This window comes from Eretmochelys imbricata, chromosome 1 (genome assembly GCF_965152235.1).
Source record: "Eretmochelys imbricata isolate rEreImb1 chromosome 1, rEreImb1.hap1, whole genome shotgun sequence".
In the NCBI taxonomy this organism is placed as follows: Eukaryota; Metazoa; Chordata; order Testudines; family Cheloniidae; genus Eretmochelys; species Eretmochelys imbricata.
The window spans coordinates 141,129,146-141,151,662 of record NC_135572.1 but is presented as its reverse complement, the minus strand read 5'-3'; the positions used below and the strand labels follow the sequence as shown (position 1 = coordinate 141,151,662).

General features: G+C 43.1%; 1 protein-coding gene across 2 annotated transcripts in view; it reads left to right on the top strand.

Moving 5' to 3' along the window:
* Positions 1-2,641: 2,641 nt before the first annotated feature.
* The window catches only part of MAP3K15 (mitogen-activated protein kinase kinase kinase 15), a 133,654-nt gene continuing 113,778 nt past the window's right edge, over positions 2,642-22,517 (top strand). For both annotated transcript variants that reach the window (XM_077816560.1, XM_077816551.1), the window contains exon 1: positions 2,642-2,963. In XM_077816560.1, coding sequence (XP_077672686.1) covers positions 2,651-2,963 — 313 coding nt within the window. In that variant the 5' untranslated portion in view covers positions 2,642-2,650. The remainder of the gene's footprint in view (positions 2,964-22,517) is intronic.

Sequence of the window (22,517 nt, the reverse complement as noted above, 5' to 3'; positions counted from 1 at the left end):
GCCACCAGATGTCAGGGTAGAGCTCATCCTGACTCTGCTTACACTTATAAAATGTGCAGATGACACCCAGCTGGGAGGGGCTGCAAGTGCTTTGGAGGGCAGGATTAGAATTCAAAATGATCTTGACAAACTGGAAGAAATGGTCTGAAATAAATAGGATGAAATTCATTAAGGACAAATACAAAGTACTACATTTAGGCAGGAAAAATCAATTGCACAAATACAAAATAGGAAATGATTGACTATGAAGCAGTACTGCAGAAAAGGATCTGGAGGTTACAGTGAATTACAAACTAAATATGAGTCAACAATATAATACTGTTGCAAAAAAACCAAAAATCATTCTACGTCGTAGCAGGAGTGTTGTAAGCAAGACACAAGAAGTAATTATTCCACTCATCTAAGCATTGATAAGGTCTCTACGGGTGTACAATGTCCAGTTCTGGGCATAGCACTTTGGGAAAGATGTGGACATTCTGGAGAAAGTCCAAAGGCGAGCAAGAAAAATGATTAAAGGTCTAGAAAACCTGCAACCCCCTCCCCCCATTTGTGTGGAAAGATTGAAAAAGATTGAAAGATTGAAAAATTTGGGTTTGTTTCATGTGTAGGAGAGAAGACGGGGCGGGGGCACAATAGTCTTCAAGTACATAAAAGGTTGTTTTAAAGAGGAGGGTGATAAATTGTTCTCCTTATCCACTGAGGACAGGAAAAGAAGTAATGAATTTAAATTGGAGCAAGGGAGATTTAGATTAGATTTTAGGCAAAACTTCCTGTTAGGATGGTTAAGCACGGGAACAAATTACCTAGGGAGGCTGTGGAATCTCTGTCATTAGAGGTTTTTAAGAACAGGTTAGACAAACACCTGTCAGAGATGGCCTAGATAATACTTAGTCCTGCCTCAGTGCTAGGGACTGGACTAAATGACCTATCAGGTCCCTTTCAGACCTACATTTCTCTAAATGCTCCATTATGTCACTCCTTCTCTTTAGACTTAAAAAATCAAATGGGGGATACATTTGAACTGTACAAAATTTAAAAAATGTCCAACAGAGGTAAAAAGCCTGTTGATTAATAGTGTGTTAGGGAAGGACTCCTGCAATCTTCTATGGTTGCCCTGACTGACAATGTCTAAACTAAGGTCAACTTTACTTCTGAAGGAGAGTGTGCACTCAGGGGTTTAAGGTGCTGTAATGTATGTGCTGTAACTTCACACCTTGGTCCCACGATATAGACATGCCCCTAATAAGGGAAGGGAATAAGGGAAATTGAGGGGGGGGGGAGCCTCTGTTAATTCCTTTAGTTTAAAATGCATAAACTGGTTTTCCATGGCACTCACACAAATGGGGGCCTGCAGGCATGCAGACACACATACCTCTGATAGTGAAGGAGCAGTGTTAGGCACACAATCAGTATCAGAATTGTAAAGCTCTGAATAACAATGGTTAATGTAACATCTGAGTCAGCATTATAGTCTGTGTCCTTAGCATTAAGAAAATGTGTGTTTTTATTGTGGGACAACTAGCATGCATTAGCTATCTCCCTGAGAAAACATAGTGGAGACAAGGCACTTTATTTTCTCAAAAGAGAACCAATTCAAAGGAGTGACAGGATAATTCATTTTAAAAAATCCTTGATTTTGGCAGTACAAAACAGTAAGTCTGTCAGAACGAAAAACATCACTGAAATGTATTATAACAAAATATGTAGTATACATAAAAGACTATGAAATTAAAATATTCAACTAGAAGCATAAACAACTCAGTAGAAAAAAAAATCAACATTTATGTAAGGAAGTAACAGAAGACTAAAGCCTGCACTCCAGGCGCTGAGCCCAGCCGCCCGGGCAGGTCGGGGAACCGCTGGGGGGCTCTGCAGACCCCGGACGGGGAGGCTTTGAACAGAAAACTCGAGTCTGGCCAGGAGCCCGCGGCAGGGGCGGCAGGTGAGATGCTGCCCCGACTGGGGGCTCTGCAGGCGGTTTGGGGCGAGGGTGACCAGACAGCAAGTGTGAAAAATGGGGACAGAGGCTGGGGGGGGGGAAATAGGCGCCTATGTAAGAAAAATCCCCAAATATCGGGACTGTCCCTATAAAATCGGGACATCTGGTCACCCTATTTGGGGCGGGGAAGAGTCGCCTTGTCCTGGCGCTGGGAGGGCCCGGAGTTGGCGGCACCGCCCTGGGGAGCGCAGCGGGGGCTGAGATGAACCGTCCTGCGAGAGGCAAATTCTCCCACCCTGGGTTTTTGCAGCCGCCGCAGCCCAAATCCCAGGCGGCTTCTCCGCTGCCCCGCGCCCTGCAGCGCCCGGGCCCCGCTCTCAACCGCGGTTCCTCCCCCCGGCTCCAGTGTTGCCCCTGAGCCCCGCCCCCGCTCCCAGCTGTTTGACCCCCCGCACCCCCCCGTGCGGTGCGAAGCTGACTCCGCCCGGGGCGGGAGCAGACTTCTCCCCAGTCGCCCCAGCGCGGGCGGCGCCGAGCTCAGCCGGGGGCCGCTGCTCCCTGCCCCACCGTGACGACTTAAGCGGCCGCTCTGCGGAGAAGTTTTCCCCAGCTCCTGCCCCCGGCACCTGCCCGGGAGCAGCCCCCCCCCCCCCCGCCGTCGTCACCCTCCCGGGGCCGGGCAGCGCCCCCATGTAGCGCGGGGCGGGCGCCATGGAGCACAGCCGGGGCCCCGCGGCGGAGCCGCTGCCTTCCCTCAGCGGGGAAGCGGAGCAGCAGCCCGGGGCCGAGGCGGCGGCGGCGGCGGGGCCGGGAGGCGAAGGCAGCGTCCCCGCCCCGCGGCAGCGCTCCCTGCGGGCCGTGTATGTGCTGAACGACAGCCCGGGGGCCGGGGCCGGAGCCGCGGCCGGGGCGCTGCAGTGCCTGGTGCGAGCCTGCGAGGCCCAGGGAGCCCAGCTCACCACGGTCAACTTCGGGGAGCTGGACTTCGGGGAGACGGCGGTGCTGGACGCCTTCTACGACGCAGGTGAGCGGGGCGGAGAGCGGCGCCCGGGTTGCCACCCTCCCCCTGCGCCCAGCCCCGGGAGCAGCCGGGTGCTGGGCACAGGCGGGGCTAGCTCACTGGGGGATGGTCTCCCCTCTCCCCCAATACGGACTGCGTTATTTCCACCAGCCAGCACCTAGCCAGACCCAGCACGGACTCAGACACCTGTTAGAAAGTTTATCTTAAATTTGGGGGGAGGGGGGGGAACAGTAGGTCCAGCAATGGCTACTAGCCAAGATCATCAGGGCTGCAACCCCATGCTGCAGTCAGTGTCCCTGGCCTCAGTTTTGCCAGAAGCTGGGAATGGGCGACAGGGGATAGATTGCTGGAGGATTGCCTCTTCTATTCATTCCCTCTGAAACATCAAGCGTTGGCCTCTGTCGGCTGCAGGGCCAGACTGGGACAGATGGACCCTTGGTCTGCCCAGTATGGCCATTCTCATGTAAATAAATCAGATTCCTTTCCCCGCCAACCCCCCAGACCTGCGTGGGGCCCTAAACAGTTCCTTAGTTTGCTTATGCCTAGTGCCTCCCCTAGTTCTGGGTTTTGTCCCCCTCTCCTCTGATGTTGGGGACTGGCAACAGGGGTGTTTGGCTCCAGGGTTTTGATTCACACTCCGCTCTGCTTAGTCTTCATCTTGCTGGCTCCCTGGGGACTGTATGGGCAGTAGAAGATGGTGATCCCCTCTTATCCCTTGAAATGAGAAGAGGGGCAGGAACAGAGCACACCCCAGGGATGTGTGAAAACATAGCAACCCATGCCAGGCAGAGGAGCAGCTGTTGGTGCCTGTAGAGTATTAAAAAAAAGTGGGTGAGATGGAAGGATGAGAGGTTGGGGGCCCCTCTTGGAGGGGAATGAGGTGAGCATGGTAATATCCTTGCCCCCAACTCGAGGGAGCTCTTGCATTTCCTCTATACTAGGGGTTAGCAGACCTTTTCATGGTGTAAGTCTCTTAGAGAGATTGTCTTATGGACAGCTCCCTTCTGATAATCTTGCAGACCACCTTACCTACTCCCCCCACCTTTCGTGATTCCTAATATCCTTGTGGCAGCTATTGCTTCCATGGCAAAGTCATGTTAGGACTATGTTTAGTGTACTATAGTTGCATTGTAATGAGATTTAGTAGCTGGAAGGATGAGGAAATGTGACTAACCAGCTCTCTGGAAAGTACAAGAAGTGCTCCATGAACCACAATCTGGGAACGTCTTCTGTTGCACTGGCACTGGGTTGGAGGACTGAGGGCATTTGTTAATGGGACAAAAACCTTTTGCCCTTAGGTCACCTAAGGGGGTTAGGCATTTGAGCTTCATTGAAATTCAGGGGATTTGGATATCTAACTCCCCTCCTTCAGGCTCTTTTTAAACCCTAGCCATAGTGTCTTAAGATATTAACTACAATAAACTTTTTTAGCCTTTTTCATTTTCTAGGACCATCAATCCAACACTGTGCACAAAGAAACTGAATTTTACTTTAAAAACAAAAAATTATAAAATGCTGTATTGAAAAGCCTGTTGTCGCTCTAGAAACAATTTCCCAGAAGTCCCTTCCTTCTCTCAAGGTAGGGGGAAAGCCAGAGTGTGTGAGCAAGGAAGACTGGATTTTAGAGGGGCACAAGTGGATTTAAATTTTCAAGAGCTTACTTAGTAGTTGTTGAATTTGTGAATCCATAACATGATTTTTTAAAAAATTCTTAAATTCTTGTAGAGTTATTTTATTTAATATATTGTTTTAAATGTACTTTTCATTTTCTCTTGCTTTTTACATTTTCTACTTCTGCATTCTTCTACATTCTCTGCATTTCTGAGCTATCCTAAGAAGTAGATAACCCCATCCTTCTGGTTCCGATCGAATGCTGGTGTTATTCCAGTTGGAAGTAGCCAGTGCTACTGTTCTTTAAAAGGGCAAACATATTACTGTTGAGTAATTCGTGTCATCCTAGTGCATTAGTGGTCTAAATTAAGTAGGCCATCACACCAGTTAGGTGCGAACAGGCCTGTACCTCCTCCATTTTTCTGACGCTATTAAAAATTCTAATAACTATTGTGTTTCCTTCAATTCATATTTACCCACTCAGTTTATTTTTGGTACTTTGTTTTCATGATGATATGCCTCAGGGAGTTGAAGAACTGCTAACTGATGCTGTATCTCCTATCTTATGATTTTTATTCTAAATAAAATATGCAGTGATGTGTATAAGCCATCAAATATTAATTTTCAAAATAACAAGCAGAGAAGGCAATCAGCACAAAAAGAAGGTAGAGAATTTTCTGAAAGATGGTTGGGGAGTTTTTCTTGGGTGTTGGAAAGACCTCCTTCATTATGGTATAGAATAGAGCATGATCCTTTCAAATGCTGAGCCATATGAGAGAGTAACCTACAGGACAATAGGGCCAGTTATGACATTTGGAAAGCTTTCTCTTGATTATTTGGAATGCTCAAATCTAGTTTAAATTATATTAATTATGACATGTACAAAACATTGAGAACCTTTCCAATTCTGCCCATTCTATCCTTTTCTCTTCTTTTTCACCCTTTTGAGAGTTACAGTTCAACCTTCATACTACTGCTAACTACAAAATAAAGTTATATTTTCTACACTGTTTACTCCATATCCTCTCAAAGGAGGGGGATGGAGAATCTGTAATCATATGTTGTCTGTATGTCATGTCATTCTGTTCTGTTATCTTATTAATAAAAGTTAGAAACCAAAAGGAATTAAGCTTCCAGAGTGTAAACTGAGTAAAATAAAGTATTGTTATTCAAATAGCAGCATGGATGTACACGGAACTTCATAGACAAAATACTCCTCTCCGCTTTTAGTGTTCTGCAATCTAATTTATTCCATTAGGTCAGGAATAAGGTATTCTCATACTGCACATAATTTGTTGGTTTCCCACTTCCTTGGTTTATGCTCTCTTTCCCATGTACTTCCACTCTTTCAGCCTTCCTGCTTTCTCCATTCAGTACTTTGATTCTCTGCATTTCTGAGCTATCCCAAGAAGTAGATAACCTCATTCTTTAAAAATAAAAGTTAATGGCTACCTGCCTTTCACATGACTCAACAGAGGACTTAAGGAAGGGGCAGCATGGACTCCTGAAATACCCTAGCTACTTAAATGCACCCTTTCCCAGAACTCCAACCCAGAGGTGTGAAGCTTAAGGTTCAACTCTCTCAGGGGCATGCAGCAGCTATGAAGCATGTAACAGCCTCTGTGCAAAGTGTATAATGCATTAATGCTTGCATTGTCTCTGTCTGGTGTGTACCTGTCAGCAGTGGTGGATCCACGTACATATGGGTACTCCGATACAACTTAAGTTTTTCATAATACAACTTCACAATATCAACCAGAATTTGTAAATTGTACAACCACATTCCCAATTCATCAGACATTTTTCCTGGAGAAGATGGACCTGAGGTGAATGGGTCCCTGGCTAAAGAAAAGGGGGTCTTTGCAATCCCAGTGTGGAGTCCCCTAATTTGCTTCTGGGGGCAGGAAGGCTGTTGGGACTGGGTTTGGCCCAATATGAAGTAGACTTTAGAATAACCACATACATCTGAAACCATCAAGAGACCCTCTAGATCAAAAGGTAGGTGGTTTCTGTTGTAGTAAATGGAACACAGGTGTCAGGGCTGGTGGATTCAGGCTTGGGACAGACATTTGTGCAGGAACACTAATATCCCTGGAGAATTTGCAAGGGGATAGGAAAATGGCTATATATTGACTGTATCCAGGAGGACATTTGACCCTATCCCATGACCAGGATTTAGTTGCTAGTGGGTAGGCTAGAACACTGAAATGATGTTTGATGGCTTATACCTGTGGCTAACCACTTGTCTTACTCAGTGGTGCTAAGCAGTGACTGTGGCCCCGTATCCAGTCTCTAAAGTGAGGCAGCAAGGCAAAGCCAGGCATCACAACTCAGAATTGGCCAGAGGGGGACTTTTTCCTTCTCTGATCCCAAACTCTTTTGTGAGTGGCCTATGTCTAAAAGGACACCTCATCATGCCAGGGGAGAGGCTCTGGGCAACCAGGAAACCCCAGGAAAAAGAGCTAGGTAAAGCACAGCGGTGCAATGTAATCTGGACCCCACAGCGACCTCCATCCTGAGATAGCTGAGACTATACCAAGTGGGTCCAATTTTATTCAAAGCTAGGATGATGCAGCATTCTGTTGGCTCTATATAGATGACTGGCTAGGGTGAATGGGGTACTGGTTGACTCCTCCCAGGATTTCAGTATCCCCACTTTGAGCTTCAGTGGCACATCCTGGTAAGGGTTGTCTGGGATACCCAGAGTGGAACATGCTGACCTCTGCATATTGTTCCCAAACTGTACCAGAGATAGGTATTGAATCTAGGCCATGATGAGCTGGGGTGAGGCCACTGAGGCGTAGAGTAGACTCAAAGAGAGGTGCCAGACTAATTATTTTGGCCAGTAGTCTACCAAGAGGTAAAGGACTACTGCATTTCCTGCTCTGAGTGCCAGTTTGTGGCATTTAGGCTTGCCTACAAGACTCATTGTAGTCCTTCTCCTGCTGGTAGGTGCTCCGAGTATTGAGGCCACTTGATACTTGGAAGCTGTATCCTTTTACTTGGCATCAGCACAGGAGATGGCTAATGAATTCCTTAGAGTATTTTCCTGATTAGGAATCCTGATGGTGATTTTAATAGATTGGGGCACTGCATTCATGGGTCTGCTAATCCAGGAGGTATGTGCCCTCCTTGATATATGATAGGTAAGAACCTGTGTGAAACCTGCAGATAGACTAGCTAGTAGAGCACTTTAACAGACACTGGAGGGAATGCTGCAAAAAACTGAGATTGCCAAACCCAAAATTGGGTTAGGATGCAGCTGTACTTATTGTTTACAGTCCAAGAGATCCCACAGTCCTTCCTGGATTTCTCATCATTTGAGTTGTTATAGGAGAGACAGCCTTGGAGTATTTTGGACCGCTAATAAGAGGCCTGGCGTAAGCAAGGCACCACAACCCATAATGCGAACCAGTATGCCTTCTATCTATGGGAACGACTAGACTCCGCTCCGGTTAGGGGTAATAGAGTCCTAGAGGAAGTATGCAGCCTGACTTTGCTGGTCCCAAAACTGGAGAAGAGTATCTGTTCCTTGACTGATTTCAGGAAGGAGAATGTGGTTCCTATCCCATGTCTTAGGTGGGCGAGATGTTGGATATATTAGAAAAGGCTGGGTATAGAACCAATCTTGGACCTCACCAAAGAGTACTGGCGGAAAGCCCTTGGCCCCGGAATCCAAGGATATAACCGCATTTGTCACTCCATTTGGACTGTACCAATAGCTGGACCTTCCATTTGCTCTCTATGAGGCCCTGGGCACATTTCAGAAGTTGAAAGCACCTTCTATGTCACCAAGCACATGCTGCAGCCTATTTTCACAGCCTGAAATGGACCCTGGTGTGGCACCGGTTCTTTCCCAGGCTGGTGAGATTATCATTGCTCTTGTAACCAAAACTGGATTCGTTTTCTGTTTCAATAGGACCTCATTTTCCTCCCTTACTCTTTTTTTCTCCACCTGTCCCAACAGCTTGAGATTTTAATTTTTAAATCTAAATGCCTTCTCACCAAAATTACATTATGTATTAATGTCATACCCCCTCTCATATCGGAAGCATGAGTCAAGTTGAAAAAATGCAAAACCTTGGTATGATGCATCTACCATGTATATTGTCATGTGCAGGGCAGGCCTTAGACCAAATGGCACCCAGACGAGGAACATCTTCAGTCCCCCCCCCCCCCACACCCTCCATGTGTTAAATGGTTCAATACCTATTTTTATTGCATTTGCATTTCATGACTTTGAATGATTTGAATGCATGATTTATCCCAGTCATGTAAGATGATAAATTTGCATGCTAGGATCTGTAAATCTGTATTTATTCATGCCATATGTGAGCAAATAAAAAAATCATTTCCTCTAAGCTTATAGAAACCTTTTCATTTTAAGAATAACTGAAATGTACTCACATCAAGAAATTGAACTGTGCACCAACATTGGGTGGACCAGTATTAAATAGTGTTACAGTAGGTGACAGTCTTAGAATGTTAACCCTCAAAGCTATCCACACATTAGGAAAAGTATCCTTCAGCTCTGCATCATGAATGAATTGGAGAACTTTCAGTGGCAAAGCTGCTGTGTGGCAAAATGTGATGGATGTTGTCCAATTCAACATAGTCTTTATCATTGACGTTGGAAGATTCCCCATGGATCAGTGTCTGGTGAAGGTCCGTACAATTGTTCAAGAGTGTTTTCCTGTCTGCCAACACTTTACTAAGGTCATAAACCCCCCCCCCCCCCACCCAGGTCTTTTCATGGTGCTTCATTTGTCCGAATCTCTTAAATGGACATTCGAGCAGTGTCAACGACTAGGCAAAAAAACTCCTTGAATTTTTCTTCTGAGCGTCCCATCGTCTCATCTCTGCCCTCGTAACCAGTCTCCTCTTCTGATGAATATGAGTTTCCTTGAAGACAGGCTCAACTCCTAAGTTTTCTGCCATTTCTTTGGCGGTAGTGATGGCATCTTCAAATCCGTTGTCTCTGTAGGCCACAATGAAATCAAGGCAGCATCTCATCAAGGTAGTAGTGGTCACAATGTCTGTGCTTACAACATTTACGTGGAACAGGATATCATGCCAAACCACAATTGAGACCAGAAATTTGAAGTCAGTACTTTGGTTTGCACCTTGTGTCACATTCTGGCCTCGGCTTTACTCAACTATGCCAGTTCCATCAGGGTATCATAAATCTCAGGCACTTGGTACCTCACTGGTCTTACACTGTCCATGCAGCTCTCCCAGCAAGTGTTACTTAGAAGCTTCATGGCTTCATAGTCAGATTTGTAACATTGTCCGTGAGGATCTTCCATCTGATAGTTGATGCTGAAAACAGGACGTATATTCTTTGCTGTACTCTAAAGAGAGATACTGAATCTAAAGATGATGACGCTGCACCTCATACAACCAGGTTGAGGGAATGACAGCCACAAGGCATGAAAAAAGCTCTTGGATCATTCGGGACAAGGATCCTTATTTGTACGCCACTGTTTCTTCCTTTCATGTTTGTGCCGTCGTTGTAACCTTGGCTATGACAGTCCTGAAACTTTATTTTATTCTCATTCAGAATGTTCGTAAACAGTTCTGTTAGCCTTTTCCATTAGAGTCGTTTACAGACCAGAAACAGATAAAGTTTTCCTTTACTTGGATACAGCCATCCTCGTTTTCCATAAATCTTACTGTAAATGACATATTTTCACTTGGACTAATGTCAGGAGTGCAGTCCATTATTGTGGCCTAGTACTTACTGAGCTGCACCAATATGTTATCTTCCTTGCCATAAGGCCAGTCAATTCGTTTTGAATTGTTTTGCTGCAGTAATGATCTATAGCTTCTTTACAAACTACTCGATGTAGGTGCTCACGCATGACATTCTCGTATTTCACTGAACATAACAGTTTGGTAGAGCTGCTTGGGAACAATTTATCCGATGAGCCCCAGAAAGCCAAATTATTCTTTGCAAGGAACACAGTAATTGAGATCATACACTCAAGCAAGTTTCTCTAATGTTGGGTTTCTAATAATAATGCACTGGTTTTCTGCGTGTATGCATTTATTTGTCTTGATCCTGGATTTGACCTCCATCCATTTGTAGTAGGCTGTAAAATGGCTGGGTGACTTTTCATGTTGCTTTAGAGCATCAGCTAAGTTATTCCAGTAATTGTACCCAAAAAATGCACACAACGATTTGGCATTCTTGTCAAATATTTTGCAGCAAAAATAGAACACTTTGTCAGTTGATTCTCAGTAAACTAGCCAATGCCAATTCAGTTTCTCACCATTTTTGAGCACTGTTCCATAGTGTTGCTTCTGCTCATTAACTGGAAATGTCATATCTCGATTTTGCCCAGCTTATTCAAAATTATATGATCAATATTGGCAGAGTTTAGGATCACTGGCAATAAAGCAGGATCTGATGTATCGATTTATGGTGTGCAATTTTTCTCACTGCTATTTATGTCTTCATGCGAGGCTGATTCTTCTTTATCGTTTCCCTCCTTTTCATGTAAACCAGATTTTTCTTTGTCATTATTCTTCTTTTCATGTGAGCCACATTCTTCTTTATCATCACTTTCCTTTACGCCGCCAGGAAAACTGGACGATTCTTCATCACTTTCCTCATTTTCCTATTCCTTAAGGTAAATCTGCTAATTCCTTAGTAATAGGACTTCCATCATTTATTCTTTGTTCCTCAATTTCTTCTGCACTGAGAGGTTTGATACTGCCTAAAGCCTGATCTATGTTGTTCTGTTTCATATTTTTCCCATCAAATTTGCCCCTTGCTGCAGACTAGATTGTAATTGAGTTTTTTGCTTCCTGTACTGAGTTCCTGAAGGCTTCTTCAGGGCATCTTTTCTTTTCTACGGGGGAGAACAGGCAATATTAGGGAGAGCAAAAGTCTATGTTTCTCAGTTTTAGAAAATCATCAAACATTATGTATTAAGCATGGCAAAAGAAGTAACAGTATTTCTTTTATATTGTTGCGCAGATAAGGGTTCAATAGCTATTTCTGGCGTCTCATTAAATAGGTCCTTTATTAGTCGCTACTTACACTCTGTACTTGTGTTTTAAGACTTGAACTTTCACAATTACACAGTAAAACAAGGTTCACAATATTGCAGCTGAACTCTCACTTCACTTCATTCTTATATCTCACTGACTGACTGGTGACGCCCCGCCACTTATATGCCCACAGGGGCATGGCTGACAACATTTTAGGAGGTTCAAAGAAAATGTAGTTCTCAGAAAGTCCGGAAGGTTCCACAAGATCCTACAAAGTTCCAGAACATTCTAGGAGGTTAGTGAAAAATGAATACACATACGGAATACCTGAAACATTTTACTTGAAACATTCTATTTTCCTTTTTGTCACTAACACCAAAAACAGCACCCTGAGCCTGGAATCACTTGTCTGTTCAGCCTTCATTCAGGCTGCTTCACAGAGAGAGGGGCCTCTCTACATCTTCTCCTCTGGGTCTCCTCCCTTCATCTGGGCTAACCCAACACTTTATGGCAACAAGCCCTACTGTCCGCCAGCTGGGCTTTATTTCTAATTGGGCCCTGCCCACCCTCCAGTGCAGGCAGGCAGGTTAACTGGCTTTTCAGGTCCATATTCATCCTTTCCTGCCCATATTAACTCTTTCCCAGCATGTGTGGGGTGAGGGAGGGAAGCATACAATTCTGACTGTCTGCGCTATGCCTGTCTAGTCAGTGAATTAAGAGAGAACTTAAGCTCTTAGGTCCTTTACTTTTGCAGACACACATACTTTATATTTTGTAAATTATTTTGAATATTCCTGTTTGAGATTTAATAGTTCAACCATATGACCTTCATGTTCTGTTTTATTGCATTTCAACTTGGTCAGAGATGTCAGATGGAGCCTTTGGAAGTGAAGTGCTAACAATGTCTGTGGCCAGTGCCTAATGATGTTACAAGCTAATTTTAGTGTCATCGACTCTCATAATTTTAACATTTCTCCATATTTGATGTTTTTTCTTAAAGCCCCAGCTTCTGGCATCATGTGACTTGCCCTCATAGTTGTAGAGAAAACTTGACTAAACTGTACTCTAGATGCTCAGAAACCAGAAAACCAGTAAATAGAACCAAAGTGTATTAATTTTTAAAAAAAAATCTCATTGTTTTTAAGCTCGTGTCATGGTTTTTGAATGCTTGAGGTTGGCAATACTTGGATTGCAGCCCACAGCACAGGTCTGCAAATTAATCAGAACTATGGAGGAGGGGGAGAAACAATTCTCCAACTGCAAAATGGGGACAGTAGCAGGGCATGAAGCTAGTTTATTATAGTTTTACATTCTGAAATTTTATAACAAGTAGGAAAGGAGTTACACTTTAACCTATTTAAAGATGAATCTCCTTTTAAACCGCCCCCCCCCTTTTGTGGACTCGGGTTGTAGAAAAGTTGACCTTGTCATTTCAGTCAAAAACAATATCAATTGAAAATGCAACTAAAGCTGAGAGCTTCTGTTGCTTTCGAGTGCTCGTGTAATAAGTATTCATCACCTCAAAAGGTAGCAAAGGTTCTTTCCACGCATAAAACCATACTTGGAGTGGTTAAGTTAAGTGCAGCACATAATGTTCCAGCGTAAAACAGTGCTTTTGTTTGAATCAAATGTAAGCAGTTAAAGAATGACCTTCCACAAAAATAATCCAACCAGTAAAAAAATTTTGTTCTACATCAGAACAGGCAGTGATAGTCATCTGTTTCCTTGAGGGACTCCAAGGCCACATTTGAAAAACTTCACTGGTGAGCTTCATGTTCATTGCATTTAGAAAAAACCTTTTTATTTTATTTTGTATGGCTTGAAAATAAAGCCATTAAACAGGAAAATCTGGGGGGAAACTGTCTTGACACTATCTTTAGGAACAAAATCATAACGCCAACTTCAGAATCTGACACTGGTGGAACATATGCAATACATGGCATTTTTCATATGCTCTTACCTGCAGACTTCCTTGACATCATTGGAAGGCCTCCATAAATTTCCATGTCTTCCCCTCTTCCCCCCCCCCCACCAAGCTCTTAAAGTAATTTGTCATGCTCACTGAGAATTACTGCAAGATTTCTTTCCCTTTGCTGACATGCTTGCATCCCATGAACCTTTCATAAAGTAGCCCATATGGTCCAACATGTATTGTGAAATGGACAAAAATCATATTGCAGGCACTTCATTGATATCAACAAATGGTGGATTTGAGGCAATTAGTGAAATTTTGGTCAACAACAAAGTCATAGAGTGTTACAGATTCAGTGTATGGTAATGTGTCTGAGGTAAGACTCAAGTCTTGTAGCTAAAATGTTAGCATGTTTGCAAGTCAAAAGATGAAAGTTTCAGTACTAAATGTTGACTTTTCCTCGTACAAAATTGATGAACATAAGGAGGAAACCATAGTCACCGGTTTCATGCATTGCTTTCTCATGATACACTTCTCCCCATGTAATACACTGAAAATAAAAAACCAAAATGCTTCATAAACGTTACCACACTTAGGAATAATAATACTGATTTAACTCACATTTTCCAGATTGAGAAACTTGAGGTAAACAGCTTGTGACACAGTACATGCAGCTGTAAGCCCATGGAACAATTTCAGTCATACCTCTGAAGAAAAGGTATATATTATAGGTATCATCTAAGGTTGATTTGAAGCAGTTTTGAAACCTTTCACTAGGATTGGTCTTATTTATCCCTGACTTGTACATAAAATTATCAGAGAGAAGGTCCAGATTCTGTGCAGCAATACACTTTGTTTCCCGCCTACTCACACAGCTATAATTCTGCTGCTGCTTGTGACAGGGCGTGCTCAAAAGCTCAAGGAATCTTGTTCAGATCATTACCCCCAATGTTTTGGAGCCTTATTTCAAATGTGAAAAATTTCAGGTTCTGCAACATCTCTCAACAGGCTCTTTCATAAGACTCTTGTACTTGCTGCTTCTAATAGTGTCAGCAGTATTGTGAGAGAAACCTTTCTTCAGGTGTAATATTTCACTGCTTCCGGAACAAAGAGTTGCGGAAACATATGAAAATTAGGGGCACGGGAGATTAATGCAGGGGAAAAGTTATCTGAGCTTGATTCAAGTTTTGGGTGACGGCTTAGGTCTGCACTTATCTTAACCAAACTGTTATTTCCCATCTTACTAGTACTATGAATTAGCATTACTAACATTTGGTAATTAGCAAAGTTAAACTTATAGTGAATCCAAGTGTGTTTATTCATAGTACTCATGAATTCAGTCAGTTTCCCTCAGATAGAAGTCATGGATGTAGGATTGGGCTAATTCAGAGAATTAATCATGTGGCATCTGGGTTAATACAGAGAATTAATTATCTGCCATCTGTAAATTAACTTAATACAAGGTGAGATCGGATTTATTAGTTTGCGAAAACTACCTCTCTTGTTGTCCCATACATGGCAGTTTGAAAAAATACTTAGGAGTCCTGTTTTTTTGGAATGTTTGTCTTGCATGCAAAGAGAGTGACAGGATGAAATGGGAGTTTGGAATTCGTAAATGAAAATAGTGTTACAGGATTGTACTGTGTGTGTGTCTCTTTCGAATAGTGCCAGACCAGTCAGCTCTACTGCTCTAATCTGGGTTGAAAATGAAAATCTGCAGTAGAAAAGCTAATGTTAACAGTGGTATTCCTTCCTGGCACCGGGTTTCCTTGCTGAGCAGAATTGCTATGTGCATTGTTGTGTAATGGGCCAACTGTCCACTTCAGTTACTGGCTGCTTCTCTCTTGGTGTGCTTGGAAGTCTGTGTGTCTGAATTATTTGTGTCAGGTGTTCTTTTTTTATCTAAATGGATACTTTACATTCATTAAATCTTTTAAAGCAAATTTGAGAAAAGTGTGTAATAACTTAATTCATTTATTAAGCTGAAAGCCAAACATTACGTCTGCTGTTTTTATTAGTTTTATTCATGCTCCACAAGGTACTGAAGTGGAGAAGATGCAAAGTGCGTTTGTGTGAAGCAGAATGGAACGAAGCCTAAAAATGGCTAACAGCCAGAGTTGTTCTCTGTTTAATGTAAAAAATTTGCATCTGACCAAAAGTAAGTGTAGAAATTGAAAAATTACATCTTCTTGATAATGTGATGAGTGAATTTCTGTGGAAAATAACGATGTAACACATCAGCATGGGTTTATGGAAGGTATATTGAGTTAGTTTGACAGGATCTTTTTGTTTGTTGATATTACAGCTTTGGTTGATAAAGGTAGTAGTGTTGATATAATATACTTGGTACTGCATGACATTTTGATCAGAAAACTAAAATGATATAAAATCAACATGGCTCACAATAAACGGATTAAAAGCTGGCTAACAGGCTCAATGTAATTGTAAACGGAATCATCATGTAGTGGGCGTGTTTATATTTGGGTGCCTCGGGTTGGTTCTTGGCTCTACGCTATTTAACTTTACTATTAATTACCTGGAAGCAAACATAAAATCATCCCCGATAAAGTTTGCAGATTACACAAAAATTCGGGGGAGTGGTAAATAATGAAGAGGGCAGGTCACTGATATTTGGATCACTTGGAAAGCTGGGTGCAAGAAAACAATAGGCATTTTAATATGGCTATGTGTAAATCTCGGAACAAAGACTAGGCCATACTTACAGAATGGAGGACTCTATCTTGGAAAGCAGAGACTCTGAAAAAAGATTTGGGGGTGGGCTCCCAGTGCAACGCTATGGCCAGAGGGCTAATGTGATTGTGATGCTTCCTGGGAGTGCCCAGAATTGTGAGGTAGCTCACTACCCCCTGCCCTTAGCATGAAAAAGCCTTGTCTGTGCCTACTGTGGGTCAGCTCCTCGATTCCACCAGCCACAGGCAACAGAAGCACTCCCATCTAGGCCTACACAGGCCCTGTTGTCTCTCCACAGGTTAGTGATAGGCACACTGCAACCTCTGAGCCCTACAAGTGTCTCCCTGGAGTGTCCAGCCCCTGATCCACTGAACACTCAGAGATTTGGTGCTTCCAAGAAACAGTACACCCCAGCTTGCCACCTCAGATCACCACTCCACTTAACAAACACCACTTAGCTATATCTATAGAGAAATGCCATATAAAGTTTATTTAACAAAGAATAGAGATTCAAGTGACAGTGAGAAACAGCTTTGGAAGTAAATGGTCACACACAGAATAAAATCATAACACATTCTAGAGCCTAGACTTATTTACAAGATACGATCATGTCTAATAAAGTATTGCTCGCTAGCACTTTACTGCCAGGTTTGCTATTACCCACTCTTCTGAGAGACAGAACACAGTGTCAGCTTGCTTCCCCAGTAAAGGATCAAGGTACCTTTTCCTATATCAGGACAGTCCTTTTGTTCTTTTTCATAAACAGGACACCCTAGCTGACTTTTTTTTCCCCCCCGTGCCTTCCTTCTCTTGTCAATTTTGCAATCTTTGGATTAGCATCAGGCTAAGTATGTACATAGACCTCCATTGTGAAGCAGACTAATACACAATACACCTATGACCAGACTGAAAAATTAACATCTGTTACCTCCTGCCTGAAAGGAACCTGTCCGAGGCATGTTGTCTTCTCCAAGACCTTAAGAACATAATTTTCAGTATAGATACATAACTTAAATATTATTCTTATGTACATTTTGCAATGGTTGTGATGACCAGTGGGCTACTGCCTCTTGGTAGAGACCTTACTTGCCACACTTTAGTGAACTAATATGCATATATCTGACCCAGAGGATCCCTGTAAACCCGTAGCATCTTCTGCCATTTGGCATCAAGAGGTGTCTGGGTTACAGTGATACTTGGGTGCATAAATGAGAATCTAGGAGTAGGGAGGTTATTTTACTTCTGTATTTGACATTGGTGTGACTGTTGCTGTAATACTGTGTCCCTTTCTGGTATCCATGAATACAAGAAGGCTATTGATAAACTGGAGAGGGTGCAAAGCCACAAGAATGATTTAAAGGATTGGAAAACCTGCTGTATAGTGATAGACTACTAGATAGAAACTCAATTAGTTTAGCTTAACTAAGAGGAGGTTAAGGGGTGACTTGATTACAGTCCATGAGTGCCTACATGGAGAACAAATATCTGATGATGGGCTTTTCAGTGTAGCAGAGAAAGGTATAACATGATCCAGTGGCTGAAAGTTGAATCTTGGCGAATTCAGACTAGAAATAAAGTGTAAATTTTTAACGGTGAGAGTAATTAATCATTGGGACAACTTACCAAGTGTCATGGTGAATTTTCTATAGCTGACAATTTTAAAATCAAGATTGGATGTTTCTCCTAAAAGATATGCTGTAGGAATGATTCTGGGGAGGTTCTGTGATTTGTGTTATACAGGAGGTCAGACTAGATGATCACAATGGTCCCTTCTTATGTTGGAATCTATGAATTATTTGGGAGGTCATGATTTTTGGTTTTGTAAAACCAGGGGAGGAATTTAATTTTGGGGTGTGGTTAGTACATACAGGAATGTGGAATATTGTTTTATTGTTCAAGTTAAATCAAATAATAATCACATCCAAGTTACTCTTAGAAGAAGAATACATACCAAACAATCAACTTTGTGGGGTTTTTTGCAACTAACGATGACAGAACTTTCAAAAGGTTTGGTGATTGGGTTTGATTTGGATAAGGGTTCAAAACATAGGGAGCTGACTCTAATCTTTTCTGCACTATCTGAACTTGAAGGGGATACAGGAGTCTGGAAGGGTTGAGAGCCACTGCCTTAGTTAGCCCCAAACCATCCACTCCCTCACATCAGTTCATTAGATCACCATGGTTCACAGATGAACTATGGCAGATGATGTACGCAGGTAGTAAGTTAGAATGCCAGTGGGGTGGGAGGAGGTATTGTTTCATATTCTCTGTGTATATATAAAGTCTGCTGCAGTTTCCACGGTATACATCTGATGAAGTGAGCTGTAGCTCACGAAAGCTCATGCTCAAATAAATTGGTTAGTCTCTAAGGTGCCACAAGTACTCCTTTTCTTTTTGCGAATACAGACTAACACGGCTGTTACTCTGAAAAGTGGCTCAAAAGCCACTCTGAATCCCTCTGTCAGCAGCACAAACATCACTTACAGCCAGACTCTGGCATGGCAGCAAAGGAGGCAAAATGAGCCTCCTAATCCTTCACGATGAACATGGCAAAATCATGCCCAGCAGAACTGTTTTACCTAGAGAATCGGCTAATCAACTCAGACTGCATAACCCAGTTGCTAACCACTGTAAAAAGCTGTCGGCACCGATAAGATCAACAGATTACTTATGGAGCTAACTGGGAAGGAAAATTCCACCCTGACCACATTGTATTATCCGCCCCACCACCCCTGACTGAGCTTGGCCCCATCGCATATAAAGATGCTCAAGAAGCTGTGAAAAATATTAGAGCCACGATCTCTGAAACAGATCCTCTCCACACCTGGCAGGTAAAAGCCAGAGAAGAATTATGGCTGCTACAAATGGGAATAGTCAATGCCTCCTCCAGAGGAGCTCTACGGGAACTACAGCTGAACCTAGACTGGTTGTTTCTCTCAGCTAACGAACCCAAGCTCCTGATTCCCTGAAGACTCCAGCAGGCACAGTCTTAAACCCTGCAGCCTCTCTGGGACCTCACGGCAGGCATGGAACACTATCAAGCACCCCTGGTTCTGCTTCCTGTTCCTGCTGTCAGCTCCCTTCTTTCTCCCAGCCCTCACTCCAGATCCCTGCTTCTGCTCCTTGTCCCTGGTCCTGATTTCCTACACCTGACTCCTAGTCCCTGTTCCTGATTTCCTACACCTGACTCCTAGTCCCCACTCCTGGCTCCTGTGCCCACCACAGCTGATAGTCTGGCTCTAATGCCTGATTCCCAGCTCCAGCTTGCTCCATGGACTTGGTATTATTATTCTGAGTGCAACGTGGCTCCTGGTCTCTGGCTCTTGGCTCTGGCACGCCTCCTGGAATTGACCACATGGCCTCGCTACCTCTGTTTTATCCATTAAGGCAGCCTCTTGCCCTGACCATTAGGCAAGGCCACGCACCTCCTGGTTGTTACAGTTTGAGCCGCTCGGGAACCAGGGCTGCTGGAGGTTATGATTGTGCCTACTGGAGTTTTCAGCCAATCAGGAGACTGGATTCATTAGCTGAATTAGCTGAGGGCAATGAGCAGGGTTTGAGTTCAGCAGTGGGTCCCTGAGAGAAGCACAGCTACTATCCTCCTTGGAAAAAACAGAACGGTTCAGTCAATCCTCAAGAAGCCAACACTTGACCCTGATAATATTTGCAACTGCCATCTTTAAGCTCCCATTTCTGGGCAAAATAATTGAGAAGGATAGTAACCACCCAGCTCCAACTCCAACAGCATGACGTCAGCCAGCATCCTGGACTCGTCACAATCAGGGCTCAGATCAAGGCTCAGCAGGAATAGCTCTAGTTGCACTGAAAGATTTCTTATGGATACAGGTAAGATCTCCATGTCCTACTGCTGGACCTCTCTGCAGCCTTTGACACAGTTAACTGCAGGGATCCATGCTATTCCCACTTCTCTTCAATATCTACCTGAGACCACTGGGGGAGATAGTGAGCTGTTGTGGGTTCAACTGCCTACAGTATGCTGATAGCATTCAGCTGTGTTCTTCATTCTCAAGTGATGCATCCTCCATCACTGCTAAAAGGCCAGCATGCCTACAAGCTGAACTCGGACAAGTCCAAAATGATGCTGGTCAGAAACAGGAAATGCTTCAAAGAGCTGGCCAAGACATTGGCTCTGCCTTCTTTTAAAGGCATATAGCCCCCATTTATCAAAGTGGTGTGAAGTGCCAGGGTCCCGTCTGACTCCTCAATGAGCTTGGATGACCAGGTAGCATCACTTTCCAAACGTGCCTCTTTACTTCCAGTCCACTGGGAAACGTAATCTCTTCCTCACAGACAAGGACCTAGCTACGGTAATCCATCAGACTGGATTACTGTAACTCATTATATCTGAAGCTGAATGTGAAGATAATGCACAGGCTCAAGTTGGTACAGAATGCAATTGCCTGCCTTTTCCATTGCCCAAGGCGCTGTAAGGATATCAGGACTGTACTCTATCTCTTCAGTGGCTTCTAGTCAGCTTCTGGTGTCACTTTCAGGCCTTGGTCCTAATTTTCAAAGCAATTAATGAATTGAGCTCTAGCTACATAAGACTTTCACTCTATGAATCACTGAGGCAACTGCGCTCCTCAGAGACAAAGCAGACGACAAAGCCCACAACAAAGTACGTGAGAGCTGGGTACAAAACATCTTCTCAAGAGAGGATCTGGCTATGGAGCACTCTTCCAAAGAAGATCAGGTGAATCCAGTGTCTGACCATCTTTAGGAAACTTTACAAACTCTTCCTTTTTGAGAAAGCTGTTTCACTGTAAGAGGCACTGTCTCACAATTCAAACACCCATCTTATTCCCAACCTCCCTCAAGCAGAGTTCTGACCATGTAAAAGGAGAAGTGCTGGAGATTGGATGAAAGCCACTACAGACTTTGTAATTCATATTGAATTTATATGGAAGGCACTCAGATACTATGTTGATGAGCAGCAGTATAAAACACTAAAATAGCACTTCCTGGGAGGAATGCAGATGAGTTTGATAAACAAAACATCACAAAGCAACAATTTGAAAACATAGTTTAGAATAATTCTGGTCACAGACTCCAATATCTAAGAATTTTTTTCTTAGATAACCTGTAACTTCCAAGATTCTGAACTATAATTTTAAAGATTAACCCAAAAGAAATGACAATAGAATTTTTTAAACAAGAGGAAAGAGTATAAGGAGGCAAATAATCTTAAAGTTAGATATCGTTGTGCTCTGACAATGTGTTATGGTATGTAAACTGTGATGCTGACAGACAAGGTGCCCTCTCATGCCAAGGCCCATGGACCCCACTGAACACTGACAAATGTATAGCTGGAAACTGGTCTGGCTCACCTGTGTGTTAGTGTTTCTTAAAATAGGTATTAGATTTATAAAAATGTGTTTAGTGTTTAGATTTCATGAAATGCTTGTGAATTGCTGTGTGCATTAATCTCATTTATGATATCTGTTTCCCATGTTATAAGGTGGTAATTAAGTGTTTGCTCTGTAACTATAAAAGTGTTTGCTCTAAACCTGTAAACCCCTACAGGAGTGAGAGAAGCATTACCAAATGTGAAATACTTGCTTATGACAAGAGTGTCATTTCCTCTCCTACAAAAGAAGGCCCATAGGCACCAAACAAGCCATTATGGAACATCAATGGACAAAATACTTCGTTGATTGCTGCCCTCACACCTATGAAGAAGACACAAGCACTTGTCCCCTCAGCTTGAACTCTGGGAGGAAGAGATTCAAAATCCTTGTCAAGAAGAAATTGTTACCTCTATGCTGCTTGGACTCTGAGGGGCAAAGATTTCTAAGCAGGAGTTCTTCAGTTCCTTGCATATTACAGCAACTCTTACTACCTTTTGGAACCTAAAACTGTAGCTCATTTGTGTGTGCATATTCACCTGTTTTAACTTTTGTAAACCACTCTAATTTATTTTTCCTAGTTAATAAATCTTTATTTATTATAGGATTGACTATAAGCGTTGTTGACTTTGGTGTGAGATCTAGTGTGCAAATGACCTGGGGTAAGTGACTTGTCCTTTGAGACTGGGAGTAACCTGAATATTGTTGTGGTTTTTGGTATAAGGGACCAGCTATCACAAAGGAAGCTTGCCTTGGTGGCAGGATAGATCAGAGTACCCAAGAGGACTGTCTGTGACTGCATGTTAAGGCTGTTACAGGGCTTGAGGAGTTTGCACTTGATACTGGGTTGGTGAAATCTAAGTATAGAACACACAACCAGTTTGGGGTTTGTAACTGTCTGCCCTGAGGTTGGTATTCATGTTTGAGTCACTCTAGACAGCTTGACATAAACATTTATTTCTAGTGTTCTATCAGGAGAGG